The 20,896-nt window shown below is 43.1% G+C and overlaps 1 protein-coding gene across 3 annotated transcripts; it reads right to left on the bottom strand.

The window, feature by feature from the left end:
* Window positions 1-1,690: 1,690 nt before the first annotated feature.
* INIP (INTS3 and NABP interacting protein) lies at window positions 1,691-20,495 on the bottom strand. 3 transcript variants are annotated; one of them, XM_005493392.4, is made up of 6 exons: window positions 20,087-20,246; window positions 19,621-19,728; window positions 18,984-19,071; window positions 12,152-12,254; window positions 9,575-9,665; window positions 1,691-8,668 (listed from the first exon to the last, which is right to left on the bottom strand). In XM_005493392.4, exons 3-6 carry the CDS (start codon window positions 19,006-19,008, stop codon window positions 8,573-8,575), a joined length of 315 nt encoding a protein of 104 aa, XP_005493449.1. In that variant the 5' UTR covers window positions 19,009-19,071; window positions 19,621-19,728; window positions 20,087-20,246; the 3' UTR covers window positions 1,691-8,572. The 3 variants fall into 3 exon arrangements, 1 of the variants encoding a protein (XP_005493449.1); XR_012577975.1 differs by lacking the exon at window positions 12,152-12,254 and having other exon boundaries at window positions 8,621-8,668; window positions 20,087-20,495; XR_012577974.1 differs by lacking the exon at window positions 12,152-12,254 and having other exon boundaries at window positions 8,621-8,668; window positions 19,621-19,797; window positions 20,087-20,495.
* Between the last annotated feature and the right edge of the window lie 401 nt (window positions 20,496-20,896).

The raw sequence follows: 20,896 nt of genomic DNA on the forward strand, positions 1-20,896 counted from the left end.
TGCCATTTTAAGATAGGTGCTTCCATATAAAATTTGTGTATTTGACATTTAATCCTATCTACATATAGCACCAAGACCCTCACAATTTCAAAGAATACTTTGAGACATTATAACTTTAAAATATCACAACAGCTGCATTGATTCCCCGCCCCCCCCCAATTCTTGAGCTCAGGCCCTGAATTTCCAAAAGCAGATCTTTCAGTACCCAAGGTGAAAACAACCCAGCCAACAAGTGTTAACTCCTTCAGTGGAGCAACCATAACTTTGCCAGGGAAAAAGATGATTGCTGTTGCACAGCATGGATCATTTGCAGTCTGTACAATACTGAAAGATTCTGCAGTTCAAATATGTTCCTTTAATGTTAATTCACCTCAAATATAAAATCCATGCTTTCTGCTGCATCTGCTTTAACATCTTTGCCTTTGTATGTTTCCAGGTTGGACAGATACATAGCTGCCTCTTTTACACTGAGATTTGCACATCTTTTTCTTCAAAGCACCTAATAAGATATGCAGCTCACACTACAGAATAATGAATAGACAGGACAATTTCATAAGATAATTTCATAATTGGTAATTAAATAAAAAAGCTACACAGAGCCAACCACAGAAAACAGAAGTGACTTCTTTCTCCACTGCCCACAAAAACCATCATCATTCCCATGACTCATCACATCAGAGCCCAGAAAAAAAAGCATATGATATGAATAATTCTTGTTAAAATTGCACATCTTTAAGCTCTACCAGGCTCGGTCCAGAAGATTCTCCTTCCTGAAAATGTTTCAGTACGCTCCAGTTTCTGCAAAGGTCTATGTTCAGCTGAGGTATATGAAAACAATGGCATTTTCCTCATACCTGCACCCATCTCTTGGTAGTTGTTCTGTATTCATGATTACTGCAAATATTAACAGTGAAATATGAACACATAGTTCAGTAGTGCTTACTGGGTTCAGGCAATCCTCTGCATATAGGAACAGAATACCCTACATATCCCTGAGGAAATGCCAATTTTCCCTGGAAACTTCATGGGACAGCTAAGTTTCTGCAAAGGACAGAGCTGTTTCAAATGGGCACCAGTTTAACAGATGCGTTCTGATTTATTGTTCTCATGTAAGTTTTCCTGTTCTTTTCTGTTTTCTAAAACTTGCCTCCATAGGCAATGCAATCAGTGTAGCAGCATAACTGCATGAGCAAAGCTGTGGAGATATAAAGAAGCCTAAGTAAGAACTATTTTTCATTCTAAGTTACTTTATCCTGGTAGCACAATGACAGTTCCAAAATAATTTACCTTAATATCAATAGATTTTCTTCCAGCAGGAAGCTGGAAATGTTTACCATGGACAAAAACACCAAGGAAAAAAGTGAACAAAAATAAAACACACCAAGTCTTGAAAAAGGCATAACTAGAAAAATTTGACCTTTTAAATGGAATTGTCTTTGCAGACAACACTTTCCATCTGAGATGTCCACAGAACTTTTGACATTTTATCCATAAAAAGACTGTTAGAAACATTTGGTTTTTTCCCACTTTAATTCACTTTCATATTTCACAAAGCAAGGTAAGAGGCAGTGTCCTGGTTTAGGACAAATTAGGGGAAATCTCCAAAAGGGAGCCCCCCAAAACAAAACAAACCTCCAACCACCCCTCCCCCAACACCGGGTTCGGGAAGGAATTCCTGGGAGGAGCAAAGTGGAAAACAAAACCTATTTATTTACAAGTAACAAAAGAACTCTCCCCAACACAAGAAAAGAAAAGGGACCAGACTGTGTTGTGAGGGCGCCGAGCTTCTCTCGCAAGCTCCGGGTGTCCAGGAGCTCTCAGGTCAGGTCCGGAGCCGGTCCAGTATCTTCAGGGGAGGGTAAGAAAGAGAGAACAAAAGAAAAGGGAAAAAAAAACCAGCGCAAAAAAAAGCAGAAAGCAAGCAAGCAAGCGGCTAGCCAAGCCAAGCTGCCAAAAGCCAAAAGAGAAAGTGCCTGGTCACACACTTCCTCCTCTCTTTCCCACCCCGCCGCAGCAAGACAGCCGGGGGGGGGGAAGAGAGAAAAGGCACAGCTGCCAGACACAACACACGATATTGGGATAAAGGCTGTCACCCCACGACACTCCACCCCTTATCCCATATCATGAACATACAATAAAAAACTTTCATTTCACTTACTCACACCTTTGACACTTACGCATTCCTCTCATCTTACTTGCTCAGACCTTTGACACTTACAGTTTCCTTCTGTCTCACATTCAACAAACAATGACATTCATATATGAGTCTCATCCCACAATCAGGTCTCCCTGAGGTACACACCGTGTTGTTCCATCTTTCTGCATTATCCACCATGTATTACCTGGTCCTTGAGCAAAGACAATCCCACGGATGGGTTTGGCTGTACTCGAGGCAGGGTTGATCCATACTGTCTTTCCCAACAAACCTCTGACATGGGCCACTGGGGCTTTATCCCCATCTACTATATTAAGGAGCTCAGACTGAGCAGGACCCGCTCGGTTGGTGGAACCTCAAGTGTTAACTAACCAGGTAGCCTTTGCCAAATGCTGCTCCCAGTTTCTTAAAGACCCCCCACCCAATGCTTTTAAGGTGGTTTTTAACAATCCATTGTACCTTTCCACCTTCCCTGCAGCTGGTGCATGATAGGGGATATGGTATACCCACTCGATGCCATGTTCCTTAGCCCAAGTATTAATAAGATTGTTTTTAAAATGAGTTCCATTATCCGACTCAATTCTCTCGGGAGTACCGTGCCTCCAAAGGACCTGCTTCTCAAGGCCCAAGATAGTGTTACGGGCTGTAGCATGGGACACAGGGTAGGTTTCCAACCGTCCTGTGGTGGCTTCTACCATGGTTAGTACATAGCGCTTGCCCTGGCGGGTTTGAGGCAGTGTGATGTAATCAATCTGCCAGGCCTCCCCATATTTGTACTTAGACCACCGCCCCCCATACCAGAGGGGCTTCAGTCGCTTGGCCTGCTTAATGGCAGTGCACGTCTCACAGTCATGGATAACCTGAGAGATACTGTCCATGGTTAGATCCACCCCTCGGTCTCATGACCATTATAGGTGGCATCTCTACCCTGGTGGCCTGAGGCATCGTGGGCCCATCGTGCTAAGAATAACTCTCCCTTATGCTCCCAGTCGAGATCTATCTTCAACTCCCCTATCTTTGCAGCCTGATGTACTTGCTGGTTGTTTTGCTGCTCTTCATTAGCTCTACTTCTGGGGACATAGGCATCTACATGGCGAACCTTCACAGGTAACTTCTCTAACCCAGTAGCGATATCTTTCCACTCTTCCGCAGCCCAAATTGGTTTTCCTCTGCGCTGCCAGTTGGCCTCTTTCCATCTCTTCAGCCATCCCCATAAAGCGTTGGCTGCCATCCAAGAATCGGTGTACAAATCGAGCCTTGGCCACTTCTCTCTCTTTGCAATACCTAGGGCCAGTTGAATAGCTTTGATTTCAGCAAATTGACTGGATTCACCCTCTCCTTCAGTAGCCTCTGCAACCCGTCGAGTGGGACTCCATACAGCTGCTTTCCACCTCCGTTTCATCCCTATGACGCGACAAGAACCATCAGTGAATAGGGCGTAACGTGTTTCTTCTACTGGCAACTGATTGTATGGCGGAGCTTCCTCAACCCGGGTCACCGGCTCTTGTTCCTCATCTGCGACACTAAAGCTTTCACCTTCGGGCCAATTTGTAATTATTTCTAGAATCCCAGGGCGATTTAACTTCCCAATTCGAGCGCGCTGCGTAATGAGGGCAACCCACTTACTCCAAGTAGCACTGGTGGCATGGTGGGTAGAGGGAACCTTTCCTCTGAACATCCATCCCAGCACCGGTAGTCGGGGTGCCAGAAGGAGTTGTGCCTCTGTACCAATCACCTCCGAGGCGGCTTGGACTCCTTCATAGGCGGCCAAGATTTCCTTTTCTGTTGGAGTATAGTTATCTTCAGACCCCCTGTAGCTCCTACTCCAAAATCCCAATGGTCGGCCTCAGGTCTCGCCAGGTAGCTTTTGCCAAAGGCTCCAGGACAGACCATGGCTCCCGGCTGCAGAGTAGAGCACGTTCTTCACATCTGGTCCCGTCCTGACTGGACCAAGGGCTACAGCATGAGCGATCTCCTGCTTGATCTGGACGAAAGCTTGCTGCTGCTCAGGGCCCCAATGGAAGTCGTTCTTCTTGCGGGTAACCAAATAAAGAGGTCTCACAATCTGACTATACTCAGGGATGTGCATCCTCCAGAAACCTATAGCACCTAAGAAAGCTTGTGTCTCCTTCTTATCAGTTGGTGGGGACATAGCAGTGATTTTGTTAATAACCTCCGCAGGAATCTGACGCCGTCCATCTTGCCACTTCACCCCCAAGAACTGAATTTCTCGGGCAGGTCCCTTGACTTTGCTCTTCTTAATGGCAAAACCGGCGTCCAGGAGAATATGAATTATCTTCTCTCCTTTTTCGAACACTTCTATTGCCGTGTTCCCCCAAACAATGATATCATCAATATATTGTAAATGTTCTAGAGCCTCACCCTCTTCTAGTGCAGCCTGGATCAGTCCATGACAGATGGTAGGACTGTGTTTCCACCCCTGGGGCAATCGGTTCCAGGTATACTGCACTCCCCTCCATGTAAAAGCAAACTGAGGCCTGCATTCTGCTGCCAGAGGGATGGAGAAAAACGCGTTAGCTATATCAATGGTCGCGTACCACTTTGCTGCCTTGGACTCCAGCTCGTACTGCAGTTCCAGTATGTCCGGTACAGCCGCACTCAGTGGTGGAGTCACTTCATTCAAGGCACGATAGTCTACAGTCAATCTCCATTCTCCGTCAGATTTTCGCACGGACCAGATAGGGCTGTTAAAGGGTGAGTGGGTTTTACTGACCACCCCTTGGCTCTCCAGCTCTCGGATCATCTTGTGGATGGGGATCACGGCATCTCGATTCGTCCGGTACTGCCTGCGGTGCACTGCTGAGGTGGCAATTGGTACTCGCTGCTCCTCTACCTTCAAGAGTCCTACTGCAGATGGGTTCTCTGATAGTCCAGACAAGGTATTCAATTGTTTAATACCCTCTATCTCCACTGCAGCTATTCCAAAAGCCCACCTGAATCCCTTAGGATCTTTGTAGTAGCCATTCTGGAGGAAGTCTATGCCCAAAATACACAGAGCCTCTGGACCAGTCACAATCGGATGTTCCTGCCACTCCTTCCCAGTCAAGCTCACCTCAGCTTCCAACAAAGTCAACTGTTGTGATCCCCCCGTCACTCCAGCAATGGAAACAGGTTCTGTCCCCATGTGTTCCGATGGCATTAAGGTACATTGTGATCCAGTGTCAACCAATGCTTCATAGTCTTGTGGCTCTGATGTGCCAGGCCATCTGATCCACACCTTCCAAAAAACCCGGTTCTCCCGTGCCTCTTCCTGGCTGGAGGCAGGGCCCCTCTAAGCCAGATTGTCCTTCTTTCCTTGGGCATATGCCTTGGAAGTTCCTTCAAGGGGATCGGACATGTCATAGTCATCATCATACTTAACATCTCGGCTACGAGCGACCGGAGCTGCTATCTTTTTGGTTATACTTTCTCTTTTCTTCAAATCACGCACCCGTTGTGCCAAAGCAGCGGTGGGTTTTCCATCCCATCTCCTCATGTCTTCTCCAGACTCACGCAGGAAAAACCATAACTCAGCCCGTGGGATGTACCTTCTCTCCCCATCAAAGGAGCGCCGGCGTTGGACACCAGGGCTTCTAATTTGTACGGCTGAGATTTGAATAAGGATCTCCTTAATCTCTTCCCGGAGTTTCTTATGATTCTCCTCTATTTTGTCCTCTAGTTTCTGCAGTCGGGTTTCCACTGCTGCAATTCTGGCATGAGTTGGGCCATGCACAGCATCTGCGTACGCTTGAAGCTTCTTTGCCATATCGAGCACAGTCTCATATGTATCATCCCGCTTCATTATTGCTAGGGCCAAAGCGTATTCAGGTGGCCCAAGTCGCACAAGTTTCCTTCACATTACAGGAGTGCATGGTACCAGGTCCGGATTCCTAATTGCTGTGTCATCTGAGAAAATGAGCTCTGCCACCGCCATCTCTCTCAGGCGTTGGATCCCCTGTTCTATGGTCTTCCATCGTGTCTGCTGCATATAGAGATCATCTGTACACAGGTATCGTTCTGCTACGCTTCTTAGGACCCGTTCCCAGAGGCTGTGAGGGTTAGCCCCCCTCATCACACCTTGATCGATGGCAGGATCATGTGACAGGGATCCCAAATGCCTCACTTCAGTACCATCCAAAATCGTAACCTCCCCTGCAGCATCCCAAAGGCGGACTAACCAACTAATTATAGATTCGTCAGGTTGTTGGCTGTAATCCTTTCTTAGGCCTCTGAGGTCCTTCAGAGAAAAGGAGTCAATATTGGCTCCAGATTCTGTGCCCCTTGATGTGGCCTCTGATTTTGGTGAGGGTCCTTCTTCTGCATCATCGTCATCATCCTCCACCTTTTGATCGGTCTTGCCTTTACACTTTCCACCTCTTGTATTAGCTGCAACAGCCATGGTTTGGGGCCTATTGTCTGATTCAGCTGCTAGCCTGGAGCCTGGGATGTTAGCTGCAGCCTGGGTCACTGGGATAGTAACTAACTTATCTCCCTGTTCCCTTTCTGCTATCTGCTGCTCCACAGTATCTAGCAGAGTACGGTAAACAAACGCCAAGGCCCAGCTCACTGCAGTAATCCTTTCTTCCTTAGTATTACCATGGCACTTCTCTCTCAAATACTCTGCCACCTCGACTGGATTCTGAATTTGATCAGATGGAAAGTCCCAGTCTATAGGATCAGAAAATTCCTTTAAAGTCTGGCCCATATCCTCCCATTTCCCACTCCAGTCAAGATTTTTCCTGCTTTGTTTTACTCCTGAATCAGGAGTCTCTCTAACCCCTCTAGAAATCTCAGCTTTCATTTTATATACACTCCAGACAGTATAGACAAGGCATAATAAATTAAATGCCAGAAAGATGGTTTCTTTCAAACTCAGGGGAAATTCAGTATTTTCTAATAGAGATGTCAACAATTTGTAGGAGAAGAAGGAAGACAAAGGCTAAAAAGCCCCTTCCTCTTCTTCTCCCCAAACAAACTGAGTACACAGCCATGACAACAATCCATACATTCCTGAAATAAAGTCCAGCATTGTTATCCGACACATCATCACACATAAGGCCAGCACAATGATTATTCTGGTTAGTGCCCCCCGCTTACAAAAGCTACTTATTAGGGACAACATCAGAGCTATTTTTGGGTAAGGAAATAACCCTAGGGACCACAAAGGTATTAAAACTTCAAAAGCCCCTAGGGACCAGAAAAACCAGCAAGCTTCCACTCCAAATGACATTATGAATCACCAATATACCCACAAAACAACCAAAACCAAAATATTATTGTTATAGGTTTTTTTTCCACTCTTTTTGGCCTCTGAATTTCCCGGCCAACGCACCAAAAAGTATACTGTCCTGGTTTAGGACAAATTAGGGGGAAATCTCCAAAAGGGAGCCCCCCAAAACAAAACAAACCTCCAACCACCCCTCCCCCAACACCGGGTTCGGGAAGGAATTCCTGGGAGGAGCAAAGTGGAAAACAAAACCTATTTATTTACAAGTAACAAAAAGAACACTCCCCAACACAAGAAAAGAAAAGGGACCAGACTGTGTTGTGAGGGCACCGAGCTTCTGTCACAGGCTTTGGGTGTCCTGGAGCTCTCAGGTCAGGTCCGGAGCCAGTCCAGTATCTTCAGGGGAGGGTAAGAAAGAGAGAACAAAAGAAAAGGGAAAAAAAAAACAGCGCAAAAAAAAAGCAGAAAGTAAGCAAGCAAGCAGCTAGCCAAGCCAAGCAGCCAAAGCCCAAAGCAAAAGTGCCTGGGCACACCCCCCCGCCCCCCTCCTCTCTTCCCCATCCGGCCACAGCAAGACGGCCGGGGGCGGGGGGGGAAGGCACAGCTGCCAGACACAACACACGATATTGGGATAAAGGCTGAAGGCTGTCACCCCACCACAGGCAGGCACACTGTAACTAAGGACTTAAGACCCGAAGATGCTACAATGGCAAACAGTACACTAGAAATGTTCCTGCATAGGAGAGGGTGGGGGAGGAAGACTGGCTGATGTATTTGACAAATTCGTGTCTGTTTTAATGGACAGAAATAATTTTCATTATTCATTACAAAAACCATATCTGTACATAATAAAAAGAATCATAAATGCTGTCAGATTGTGCATCTCTTGGTGACTCTGGTTTGGACATTTATTTAAAGGAAGCACTGAAACAGGGAAGAGCAAACCCTGTGCACTTCAAAGTCCAAGAAAAGTCTTGCATTTGACTTTGACCTGACAGAGGAACAGCAATAATACAGGATAAAAAATTTTCAACACTATTTCCCCATCACAAGAGCTCACACTTCTGAATGGCATTTGCAGGAACCCAGAAAAAAAGTAGTTTTTAGGATACATAAAGAAATTAAAAGGTCAGACAGCTCCAGCTATGGACAAAAATCAGATCTTGAATTTCTGAGACAAACAACATTCCTCATTCTGCCTCAAGTCGAGGTAAGACAGGAAGAATAAGATTTCCAAATGCAGAATCTTGAGTTATGAAGTATCCTGAGGAGTGTGCATGTGCATGCTGGAAAAGAAAAGCATTTGTTAAAGCATCTCTCCCTGCAGCATTGACACAATTTAAAACTTCATGGTTTCTGCAGCATTATCTATTTATTTCTCCCAGTTTGCTCTTTAATTCTGAAAGTTAAATTCAAACCCAGCATTTTAGATCAGCTACATCAAAATAAGGCCCATCAGGGCAATTAACTTAGACATTCTCTTCAGCTCTTCTCAGCCAACCCCATGGAGGTGGAGCAAATTAACTCCTGATTGCCATTCTTTGCCTATACCCCACGTTTCCACTTGCACTTCCTTCCATAACCAGCTTGCAATTCTTGGTTTATGACAGCTGCTACATGGAGTGCCACCAGACACAATCCTAAACATGGGACACCAGGATTCTGCTCATGTGATGTAGATATATGCTTGGTCATCTGAGGGAGGCAGCTGCTGTATAGTCTGGAACACCTCTGTGAAATCCTACATACCCTTTCCCAGTTCAAAGGCTGGACTACAGCAAGTTAGATGTTCTGCATATTCCCTCTCTCCACCACTAGCGAAGAGCCCTGCTGGATCTCAAATTCAGCCTGAGCCTTTAGGGTGCCCTTGGAGTGATCAAGGGCAACTGGCACAGTGAGCTGCACCAGCAACAGCATCGCCAGCAGGCCAAAGGGAGCCATCTGAGCTCAGTCTGAGACACAAACTGGGGGGAGCTCAACAGAGACATGACGGGATGGCTGTGGGGCTGGGTGGAGCTCTCCAAGCCCAAGAACATGTTTCACCATAACAAAAGAGACTTCACTCATGACAAATGCAGAAATGAGAGATACCTAAAAGGGGCTTTTCAATATTTCTAGGAGGAGAGAAGGTGCTCTCTGAAGGGATGCACATCTAAACAGAGCCAAACTGAACTCTGACCATATCAGCTCACCTGCAGTGCAGCCTTCTGCTGTGCTGCAATGTGCTGTTGCTCAGCATGATCACGGAAATCCTTATTCAGAGGTGATCTTGCAAGTGCAATGCTGCAAGAAAGAACAAGATGGTATGACACAGACCACAGCCAAAATGTGTTCTTGCCATTCTAGCCATGGGTACCATGACTTCCTGAGCTCTCACTTCACTCACGGCTTGAAAATTGTCAGTTACTGTTTGGAATGACTATCTGTAAATACAAGAGAAAAAAGGGTAGGTAGAGTGACCACAGTTGTATAATTTGAGCCACCATAAACACTTTCTGCCAATCTAAACCTGAAGCCTATTGCGGATTTTGCCCATGGGTTGAGTCCCACTGAAGTCAATGAAACCAGTGGGGTGCAGTGTTGGACAATGCAAGGAATTTCTAAAGCAGCTTTGTGCTTTCACCACTACTCATTCACCGAGTGACTGTTCTACACAACTGTGACAAACAGAAGCACTAACAAGAGCTCTGCAGACTTCAGTATAAGAACAGGTCTTCAGTGGGAGGGAAGCAGTTCACTATCTACGAAAAAGGAGTTTCCTATTGATGTTAACTGAAATAATGATCCTTTGGTAACAGGTTGGAGTACCTAAAACTGATTTAGCATATCTATCTCACTGCAGCAAAAGGTTTCAAATTAAAATTTACTAATGTTTTTTCTTGTCTTTTATGTCTTAGGACTCATCTGCCTTCTTAAACCAAAAAGAAGACATAAAAAGCACCCCCAACTCTATATATAAATAACATGGAAATTAGGTGAGGGTTACCATTAGAACTGTATTGCAAAACAATTCCCAACTACCACTGAAACTGTCACTGGAGACTGCTGCTGAAATCTCTGCTCTTACTAATCACAGAGACAGAATGACAAGGATCCCAAGCAAATTCATCAACTGAATTTTACCAGCAGTTCCAATGTCAACAGCTGATTTAGTAAATCAGTTTTTGAGAAGTAGCCATGCTCATGAAAAGATCTGCTGCCAAATCTATGCCTAAATGCATAACAAAAGCTAAACAATTCAGAAAAATTTTTGCTTATGGCAAGTATTAAGATAAGTCTTACTGCTGGAGTAATGAGTAGTGAGAGTAGTAATCAGTTTATTTAAAACCCAGTATTTTCAGTGATTTTGGAGGTATTTAATTTGCAATTTGTAATCTGTGCTCTCTAACTTTTCAATATGATTTCTGTAGATAAGCCTAAGGCTCCACCATAAGCTGATATTTTTCAAAAGATGTCTTCTGTTCTTGGATACAGAATTTTCACATGCCAAGTCAAGAAACCAACCCATTCACCCCATGCTGTCCCTGCCACTGTTGTGCTTTAGGTACATCAAGCTCTATTGGTCAAATTTGCACAAATTTTATGGTCTCAATTCTGACAACTCTGTGGTGCAACACCATCGGCACAACATCAAAAAACTGTCAGCTTTTCAAAAATCACACAGCAGCCCACCACACCAAAGCCAAGAGTCTGACTGTTGCATTGTAGGTTCCACCCATGTCCACCTTCAAAACTAGAAAATTCTAATTGTCCTCACTAGAATACAGTGTTGCATTTCCTTAAAGAAAAAAGAGAGTAAACAAGCACTCCCTAAAGCCGTCAAGCTTACAATGAAGCACAGAAACACTGCTGCCAGGAGCTGTACATAACAGTATGATATTCTGATTTTCTTTGCAACAATTTTGCTCAAGTAATAACCACATAAAGTTATTAATAGTAACTTCTTACCTCACTCAGAAGTCTACATGAGGCAATTTCAAGTATTCTGCGTGTTTTTTGACCTTATGAAGGAATTAAAAGTGCCGTGGAATCTCTCAGAAGAAAATACACAGGCAGCACTCAGACTGTAGTCAGAGTATTTGACTCTTATACAGGTGTTGTGGGCTACGCTGTGTCTAGAACATGGCACTGCACTCAGTTCACCATAACCCCAAAGTGTAAGGATGTCAATTTCTCCACGTAAATTATTGTGTGATTTTCTAGTTACTGATTTACAACAAAAATCTGATCTTCTTGTCTTCTATGGGAGAAACCTTTCAACTCACATTAGACTATTGCGCTTTATGATGTAGAATCATCCCTACAACACAGCATCTTTTACAGGATTATCTGCTGTAACATACACTGGTTTCACCTTGCACATAGGGAGTTTCAAGAATAACTCACTCCTGCTGTAACTGTGCTTCTCGAAGCACACAGAATCCTGAACCTAATGGTCTGCTACTTCCATTCCCCAGAGCATTTCAGCTTAATGAAATGTTTCCTCAGTGGCTGCTCCCTGATTTTTCTTTATGATAGACTTTAATACACTTGAGTAAGCATATCTGCTTCTCTCATTCTCAAATGGAAATTATATAGGCCAAAATTCATGCTATGTAAACCACTTTAAACATGTTCCTAAAGAGCAATGTCCCTCTGCCTTGTTATTAAAGATCGTCAGAATACACTTCTGTTAAGTATTTATATAAGTTTACAGCTCACTAGCTGCTTGGCTTTTTTTTCCTTGATGTAATCAGTGATGGTCCAACAGGTCTAAGAATATAAAATACCTGGCTCCAGGGTGATTTGTGGAAGACTGGTTTTGCATAAGTAACTTTCTCTTCTCCTTGTCTAGTTCTGCCAGGATTGCAACCCTATTTTTATTCTGGAAACCTGGTGAGAATGACAGAAAAATATTAGAGATATTTATTTGACTTCTGTGGCTCAGCTCTAAACCTGTGGAATTAGAAATCCCTGTACAAAATTACTCTAAGATGAATACACTGATCTTCACTTCAAAAAACTATTATTACATAGGCTTCATTTTTCAGCATGCAATAGCTTTAAGCTATCATGCATATTATTACATTTTAAGCAGAGGCTTTTAACTCAAGTTAGAGCCTATCCCTTCCCAAGCCAGCACTGAAGCTACAATCAATGTTTATGTTTAAATAGCTGCCTTCCAAAAAAAAAGCAGTAAACTTACCAGGTTCTACATTTAAAAAGTAGTCACTGAATGTTCAACTCAACAATAACAATGGAGTAATATATGCATGGGGCTTAATTTCTCATGTCACTTGTGAACTCAAACTGTAACAAAAGCATTTAATATATATAATAGGTAAGAATGAGCAAATCACTAAGCTCGCACATGTGTTCATACAAACATGTTTCATTCATCTATGAAGAAAAGTTTAAATATAATGTGCCCTATACAGACTACCCTTACTCTGAGTATGATCAAATGCTGGAATAGAGAAGCAAATTTTAACTATTAAATTGTCCATACACCATATAAGAATGTGGCCTCCATCTGCTTTCACCACTCTTCCAAAGTGACCTTGAATACTAGAGAAGGGGTCAGGAAGTAGGGTGGCTTGAGAGAATTTCAAAAATGCCCAAAATAGCTGCCACCCATGTGTTTTTCAAAGTCGCCTTCAAAATGCAAACATGGCAAAACTCCTGTACCTACACAGGACTCATATAATAAAGGATCTCACTGCAGCCCTCAAACAAACCAGAGGCACAAGCCCCTGCTGTTGCCCAGTATGCCAAAACAGCACAGCTGAGGACAACAGCTCCAGAGATGACTCTCACACGCCTCTATGCCACCAAGGACACTCCTCACGTCAGAAATGCAAACTTCTTGAATCTCTTATTTCCTGCTGTTCTATAAATAACAAGCTATGACAACATCATAAAAAAAAAAATTAAGTAAAAGTCAAAAGTCAGCTCTCCTTTATTTCCTCCACGCAAAAAGTTCAAGATTCCCCCTGGAAGCTGCTGCATGCTGTGCCCCTGCCCTGCAAACTGTGTTAATGACAGCACTAAACACAGTAATTCACAAGCTGTGAGGAAGGCCACACATGATAACTCTTAAGGAGAGTATTAGCATGTCAAGGTAAAATAATTTATTTTTAGTAGCTGCACTCAAAAGTTCATCCTCTTTGACAGACCATGTCCTGATGCTCAATGACATAATCCAGAATTCCTTTCATCTGCATGGCTTAATGAAGGAGACAATCACCAGAGAGAAACCTTCAACTCTAAATAACAACATGCATCTGTACTGCTTTGCTATCAAGCTCTAACCTTTTTCTTCTACCATGCCTAATGTACACATCCATAAACTTCAGTGTCACAAGAGTTCTCAACAGGAGCACAGTCAGACTATATTGTACTATGGTTTTATGTAAGATCACCCACAATTATTTTGATATTTGTTAACAAGATTTTCAGTTACATTTAATTAACTGGAATTTTTCTGTCTGCTAATCTCTCCTTCCTATGTGGCATTAGCTCCACTTAAACTCTGTTTAATAAGAGTACTGATTCAGGCCTTTGATGTTTCTCTGCTCTTCAGGTATTGTACACTATGACTTTTTTTCTTTTAAGACCTTGCGCTTGCAATGAATCTGAAACCTTTAAACAGAGCTGACATACAAAGGCTGACAAATCTTGCCAAGCTAGGATTTAATATCTCTGAACTGCAGCTAGCCCAGACTTCACTTTCTTGTAAATTTTGGAGACAATGTGTGGATAGGATGACTGAATCACCTCTTAAGAGGGCCTGACCTAAAACAACCATATGCTTGTATGTTCATTCTACACAATTTTAATCCAAAAACCATTATACTTGACATTACTCAGCACCCTACTGATACTGCTTGCTTACCTTAAACTGCATAAATTTAAATGTGTGCTTGGAATTCACAAGATCCGATGATTATGGAAAGAAAAAGGAGACCACTTTTTAATATAAGTTAGTGATCCAAAAAAATAAAGATTAAATATACTTAAATTTATCATGAAACAGATGGTGTGATTCAGAAAAGCCTGAGACATTTTAAATGCTGTTTTTAAACAGTGATCAGAAACAGCAGAAGACTCTGTCTTCTATTTTGAGTCTTGTTACAGTATCTTGTGGAAGAAACTCTAGAAGTAGTCAGAAGAAACCCAAGTATCTTTTCTTTCCTCATACCGCTACTAAGTGATTTGTGGTGTGCTTTTGTTTGATTGTTTGTTGGTTGAGTTTTTTTAAGTAGTATTTTGCACTAGAGTTCAGACACTAACCATCAGCAACCTGCTGCACTGAAAAAGTAATTTGTTTTAGAGAATTTGTTATTGGCAAGGAAAAAAAAAGCCTGTTTAAGAAAGGGGAGGAGCATATTCAACATACACATGTTAGTACTCCTCAGCTGAGCAACGTGATCTTCCTGCAGGTAAACTTCTTCAATGTGCAAAGTAAAGCCTGTTCATTTAAAGGTTAACAATGGAGGGAGTGGAACATGAGAAATCCATTTTATAGGGAAATTCTGGCATCCTTAGAGAGTAATTAACCATATCTGGCAAAAAATAAGCAAAACTTTCATTTAGATTCGTCCCTGTTGAGGAACCCAAAATGCTTTCATAAAGACCAATTTGAAACTCCTACAGAAGTTTCCTGCTTCAATTATAAATAAGAGTAATATTTCATCTACAGATTTGTCTGTTCTGCTTTCTACTTTCTGCTTTCATTTCTTCTAAAAATGTGGACATGCAAAAATCAAAAGCTGTCCTTAGTACAGACCAGATTCCCATCTGTGAAAACCAGTGCAGCTTTTAAACAAATGAACTTCCTAATAGAGCTTTAAATCTAGACTTCCCTTCACTGGGCTGAGTAGTACTAATATTTTGAGTTCAAACACTTCGTATATTGGAGCTTATAAGCATTTTTCTCAGCTTTGCTGACATGAGTCCTGACACAAAACAATCTATTCAAGGCAGCTAAACAGATCATGGGACTGTCAGATGTCAAACTGAGCACCTAGATCCTCAGATTACTCTCTAATGTAGCAAATTCAGGACATTCAAAATTTAAACCTTTTTCACACCTCTGTTTCTGACATCAAGCATTGTATTTGTGCAGGACAAGAAAGATTACTTGCACCTATTTTCTGCACATGAAAGGCAGAAAGGCAGAGAAAGCTGAAACCTTGCTGAGTGACACTGCCAGCTTTAAGAGCTCACAGCAAGCCTCTCTCTTTAACCTACTCTAAATATTTTATATACCACCCTATCTAACCATTACCTGTGTCAGTTAGTTCTTCTAATTAACTCTGCACAGCTAGCAACAGCATTACATTTATCTGTTTTTAATTTTTTGCTTTTCATTGATTATCTTTACTCTTTGATCTTTCCTTGATTTGCTGCTTCAAATTCACAGGACATTTAAGTTTTTTCTATGATGCACCGTTTATCATTTACCCATAGATGTGTAACAGCACTAAAAAGCCCTCTTGTTACTTTGTGTCCAAAATACACTTTTACTTAAAAAATGTTTTCAAAGCTGTATGTGACTTCCAAGCTCTGAACATTGAAAAGCACTGCATTTTGTCCTGCCTGCTCAATTCAGAAAGGACTTAAAGCAATTTCTTTACTGAAGTGCATGTTTCTATAAATGGCAGCATTCATTAAGTGAGGCAGCAGTCTCTTAAAAAGCAGAATCTAAAGTCCATATTAAACACACCGCTTGTGAAGAAAATGGAGTAATTCTATTCTGATGGCCTCTTCTGCTTATGATGACTGGCATCTCAAAACATCATATAACAATCTGCTGCATGCCAATGCTCTCAGTAACAATTTACATCTGGATATGCTTTCATATACTTTGTGTGACAATGAAACAAAAGGTGTACTGGTTATTCAGTAAATTAAGTAGAATTACTTGAAAATACATTAGTATTTTGTCTGTGCCTCCAGAAAATACCTGTAAGTATATATATATATAAAATATAAGTAATTGACAGCTTTATGGCTGCAAAGTTCTCAAGTACTATGTTTACACACAGATCAGACTCAGATTGGGAAGGGCAAAATGTGTAGATGATGACATAATTCAATGCAGAACACCACAATCTTCCTTTTCAGACTGGTGAACAGAAACCCAAATCTAACTGATTAGAATGTGCCCTGGGAATGTCCCCACATATCTTTAGAAAAAAGAATAAACAACTTTCAGGACATAAAGACACTCTAGAATTGCTGCAGCCTGAAACTTAGAATTCTGTTCATATATTTCAAGAGCTTCTTCTTCCAACATACCAGAACTCTTATTTTCTGAAACGTTCAGCACTGTCTGAAGCAGGATCTGTATCTTTTCCACCTCTGAGGACCAAAAGCAGAATTCGGTCCTGAGCAGTTACATTTCTCTCATTTCATACTCAGCTTCATACTCATTTCATTTCTCTCAGCTTCCTCTAGGAGGACTCACACACAGAGTGGCTAATTCAGTTACACACAGCAAGCCTCTGGCCTTGCTGCACACAAGCACAGGCATTTCACAAGAACAGCCTGATGAATGCATGTTGCCTAAGTACTGTGAAGTACTGCAGTAGGAGCAGTGTATTCCTGAGCACCTGGAAGTATTTGCTCTAATTCAGAAGTTGATTTCCACCCCTCAAAGTGTATCACTCTGGGCAATGAGTGCATGTGGTAGACAACACTCAGCACACATACAGCAAGACCTTCTATTGCTTATTAAAGCCACGGTCAGTCTCATGCCATCAGTTCCCTGTGGTACTAATGAACTGAAATAAGGCTTTTCATTCAATTCTTCTTGGTTTTTCTGCACTCATAGGCCGCTCGCTAACAAGAACGCTTTTCTAAGAGGCCAGTGAATAAAAGTCTGGCTCAAAACATCTTAACTTTTATAGTCCAAGTCTGTTATCAATGGGAAACTCCTATTTATTACTAAGAAAATATGTGATACAAATCAAAGGAAAAGCAGTAATTCAGTACAAAAAATTCCCATCACTGTCTACCTGTGTAGAAGGCTACTGTTTACTTCATCCTTACAGCTCTGCCGAAGTGCTACCATTCAAAACTCTTCTGGTGAGCATTTCAGTAAACTTGTATGCTTTTTGTCCAAGTGAAGAGAATGGATTCCTTGAACAGTACTAATACATATGCCAGGAGGCAAGCTAAAAATGCAGTGTTTTTCACAGTCCTTTTCACTACCAGACTGCATCTAGCAAAGACAGAAACCCTGAACTGTTACTCATATTTACCTGTTCCTTTCTAATTTTCCTAGTTGTAATACTTATAGGCTTATTTGGTAATTAAACTTGATAGTGTTGCTTGTCTCCTTAGTGCAAACAATTTTCAAATAATAACTGCATGGTTCCTTTAATAAGACTATAAAGGATATCCCAAATATAAAAGATTCTAAGGCTCTATTAAATTATAGGTCACTGGAATCAGGAGGGAAGCAAAAGTATTCTGACCTAAAAATCCCATCTCTCAGTAAACCAACATATTTAAGAAAGAGCAGCTTTTGACTCTCCGTGACAACATTCTATTCTTTGCAATGATGCTGACTTTGCATTCGCAGAATAAAAGCAAGATTTACCATTACGCACCAAAAACTTTCTCAGAGTTAAAATTTGCAAACAGACAGCTCTGCAATCTGCAGTACTTCTCTCTCAACACCTCACAAAATCTCAAAAAGCATTCCTGAAACTACACCCTTTCCGTCAAGCAGCAAGTAAAAATCTGTGGCTTAGACCACACGAGTTATAGGACACCCCCAGAAGTATTATCCAGCAACACCAGGTTTGCAGGACTGCCTGAGGTAAGGACACAAAGACAGACCTGCAAAAAGTCTCCACTTGCTGGGAAACTGAACCCAGAATTCATTTCTCATAAACAAGTAAGGGAAGGGCCATACCTGAGAAGCTTTGTCCCCAGCTCTTCCACATAGGAAAAGCCTAAGAGCTCCCCTAAGGTTTCCAGAAAACACCTCTAGAGGGCGATTTAAGATCCTCCTTCAAATTCACTGCATGACACCTCAGCCCCCTTTAAAGCACATGCAGCACTTGGAGAGATGGACCATTACTAAGATTTTTATTATTTTCCGGATACAATTGAGATACATCTTGGTATAAAGGAACATTTCATCGCAGTTACCATTACAGTTTTAACTGGCTTTTTCTCCTAGGCCTGGCCAATTGCTGCTGTGACAGATATTACTGCCTGGGTCTTGCTGTTCCCATAGAATGTACTTGACTTCTGGCTGTTCTCTGATGTTGAGTGCAATAGCTGCAAGTCATGTTCAAGGCCAAGCGCTGTAAGTGTCTGAAATAAGCTTCAGGAAATGATTACTGTAGCACACGCATGATGCCTACTTCCTAACCCTGAGCACAACATTGTGCTCAGTAATAAAGAGCTTTCCAACCATCAGTGGTCTTTTTCAACCATTAGATGTGCATGTACCTTGTCCCAGAAGAATTGCTGCCACTCTGCTGCTTTCAGCCCCACCTCTCCTCCCTTTCTTCATCTTTCCATAAAAATAAACTTACAGTCATGGTGATTTCACTGATATTTTGCATTTTCTTTTCCTTGAATACTTAAATTAAAACCTACCTTGTCCTGAAGGATTTGCTGCCATCCTTCAATTTTCAGCCCTTGTTTTATTCAGCTGGAGTTCAAATCTTTTAACCCCCACAAATATCTGCAAAACAGGCACAATATAAGATAAACATACTCCTTTAAAATAAGAGCTTGGAATTCTATCTGTTAGAGACTTTATAAATATGGCAACTATTAGAAAGCACGAGCTGAACACAGCATGTGTTTTGCTAAAAATGTATTATACAGTTTATATTGTTCTGACTGCAACTTTGGTCTTGAAATACCAAGGGTTGCAATAAATCCTTTTTTCAGATTCTAGAAGTAGTAGTAATATTCTAGTATAAATAATATATATATATAATAATTGGAGTCATACAGGTCATTTTCCCAACTGAACTTCTTCCTGACAAGGTATGCCAGACTATGCTTAAGAATCAAATTGAACCTTTGTTCAAATCAAATCCCTAAAAGCTGAAGCCTTGGAAGACCACAGTTCAGGGTCTAACTCAAGAAAAACTGATTGTTTGAGGAGAGGCAATTTAAATCCCAGAGACAAGGCCAGCCAAAGTTGGCTGCAGAGTTGTTTTCCCACCAAGTTTTTTGTGGCAAAACAAAAAAGGAGGCCGGCTGCTCCTCGGGCATACGTCACCTCGGACCACCATCAACATCTGTTTCCATCAAGGTGCCAGGCTGTAAAGTGCAGTGGCGAAGAGCTCTGGCTCAGCCAGGCGGAGGCGAGGGATGGGAACGCTGAATCCTGCGGGAAACGTGAAGCACAAGTCAGCCACACTTCCACAGGAGACCGTGTCATTGCTACGCTCGGGACCTGCGGGTCAGTGAGCAGCAACGCTGCGGTGAATCAATAACCCAGTGACAGTATTAATTAAGCGCAGCGAGAGCGGTCGGGATGGGTTTCTCCAAGAGCCATGGACGGCCTGACCCACTCCCGCCGCCGCCCAGTCCTCCCCTCACTCGGGAATGGGCTCTCCCGCTCGCCTTCTCCCTCCCGCCCACAACGGACGGATGGCCTCCCCGGCTCTCCCCGACCCGGGGCCGCTGCCCGCCCTAGGCCAGCCGGCCTGGCCCAGGCCCCTGCAGTGCCGCCCGCTACCCACCTGCCCGGCCCGAGAGCGCGGGGCTCCGGTTCCTTTCACCCCGCTCGCCCTTCCCGCAGCGCGACCGCGCCGCCTCCGTCCCCAGCTCGTGACGCTCCACAGCGCGACAGCGGCCGCGCCCTCCTCCCTTCCCGTGCCCTCCCCTCGCACTTCCCGTGCCCTCCCCTCGCACTTCCCGCGCCCTCCTGCCTTCCCGCGCCCTCCCCTCGCCCTGCCCAGGCCCGGAAGGGTCGGGGTTGTGCCTGTGGGGACCAGGCAGGCCGCGCGGAGTGTGGCGTTCAGCCGTGAGGCAGCGGTTGCCTGTGTTTGCTCCTGCTGAGGGCATTGCCTTGGGGACAGGAGCAAGCGCCAGGGTTTCACGCTTGTGCCACACAGTAGGGAATCCAGGCAGCATCGAGGTTAAATAATAAACCTCACAAGTGGAAGGGAAGAGGTCGTGGAATCAGGCTGGAAAAGACCTCCGAGATCATGCAGTCCACCTGTGACCCAACATTACCCTATCAGCCAGACCATGGCACTGAGTGCCACACCCAGTCATTACACTTAACACTTCCAGGGACGCTGACTCCACCACCTCCCTGGGCTGGGCAGCTCATTCCAAAACCTAATGGCTCTTTCAGGGAAGAACCTCCCCTGGTGCAACTTGAGGTTGTGCCCTCTTCTCCTGTTTCTTTTTTTCTTTAAATCACTGCCATGCAGAATGTGTTTGAACACAGCAGCAATATTTGGAATTAATTCCAGAGAGATTTGTTCATGGAATTAGCACGCGGTTTGCTTTTGGAATGTCAAGTAACAACGATATAGATGAGG

The sequence above is a fragment of the Zonotrichia albicollis genome, chromosome Z, assembly GCF_047830755.1.
Source record: "Zonotrichia albicollis isolate bZonAlb1 chromosome Z, bZonAlb1.hap1, whole genome shotgun sequence".
NCBI classification, from domain to species: domain Eukaryota; kingdom Metazoa; phylum Chordata; class Aves; order Passeriformes; family Passerellidae; genus Zonotrichia; species Zonotrichia albicollis.

What these genes read in the sequence shown, in the direction of transcription:
- INIP (XM_005493392.4), bottom strand. Translation starts at nt 19,008, where the DNA reads ATGGCAGCAAATCCTTCAGGACAAG. An exon ending in AGCAAATCCTTCAGGACAAG is followed by an intron (nt 12,255 to 18,983) that starts GTAGGTTTTAAT and finishes CATTCTCACCAG; the next exon opens with GTTTCCAGAATAAAAATAGG. An exon ending in ACAAATCACCCTGGAGCCAG is followed by an intron (nt 9,666 to 12,151) that starts GTATTTTATATT and finishes TCTTTCTTGCAG; the next exon opens with CATTGCACTTGCAAGATCAC.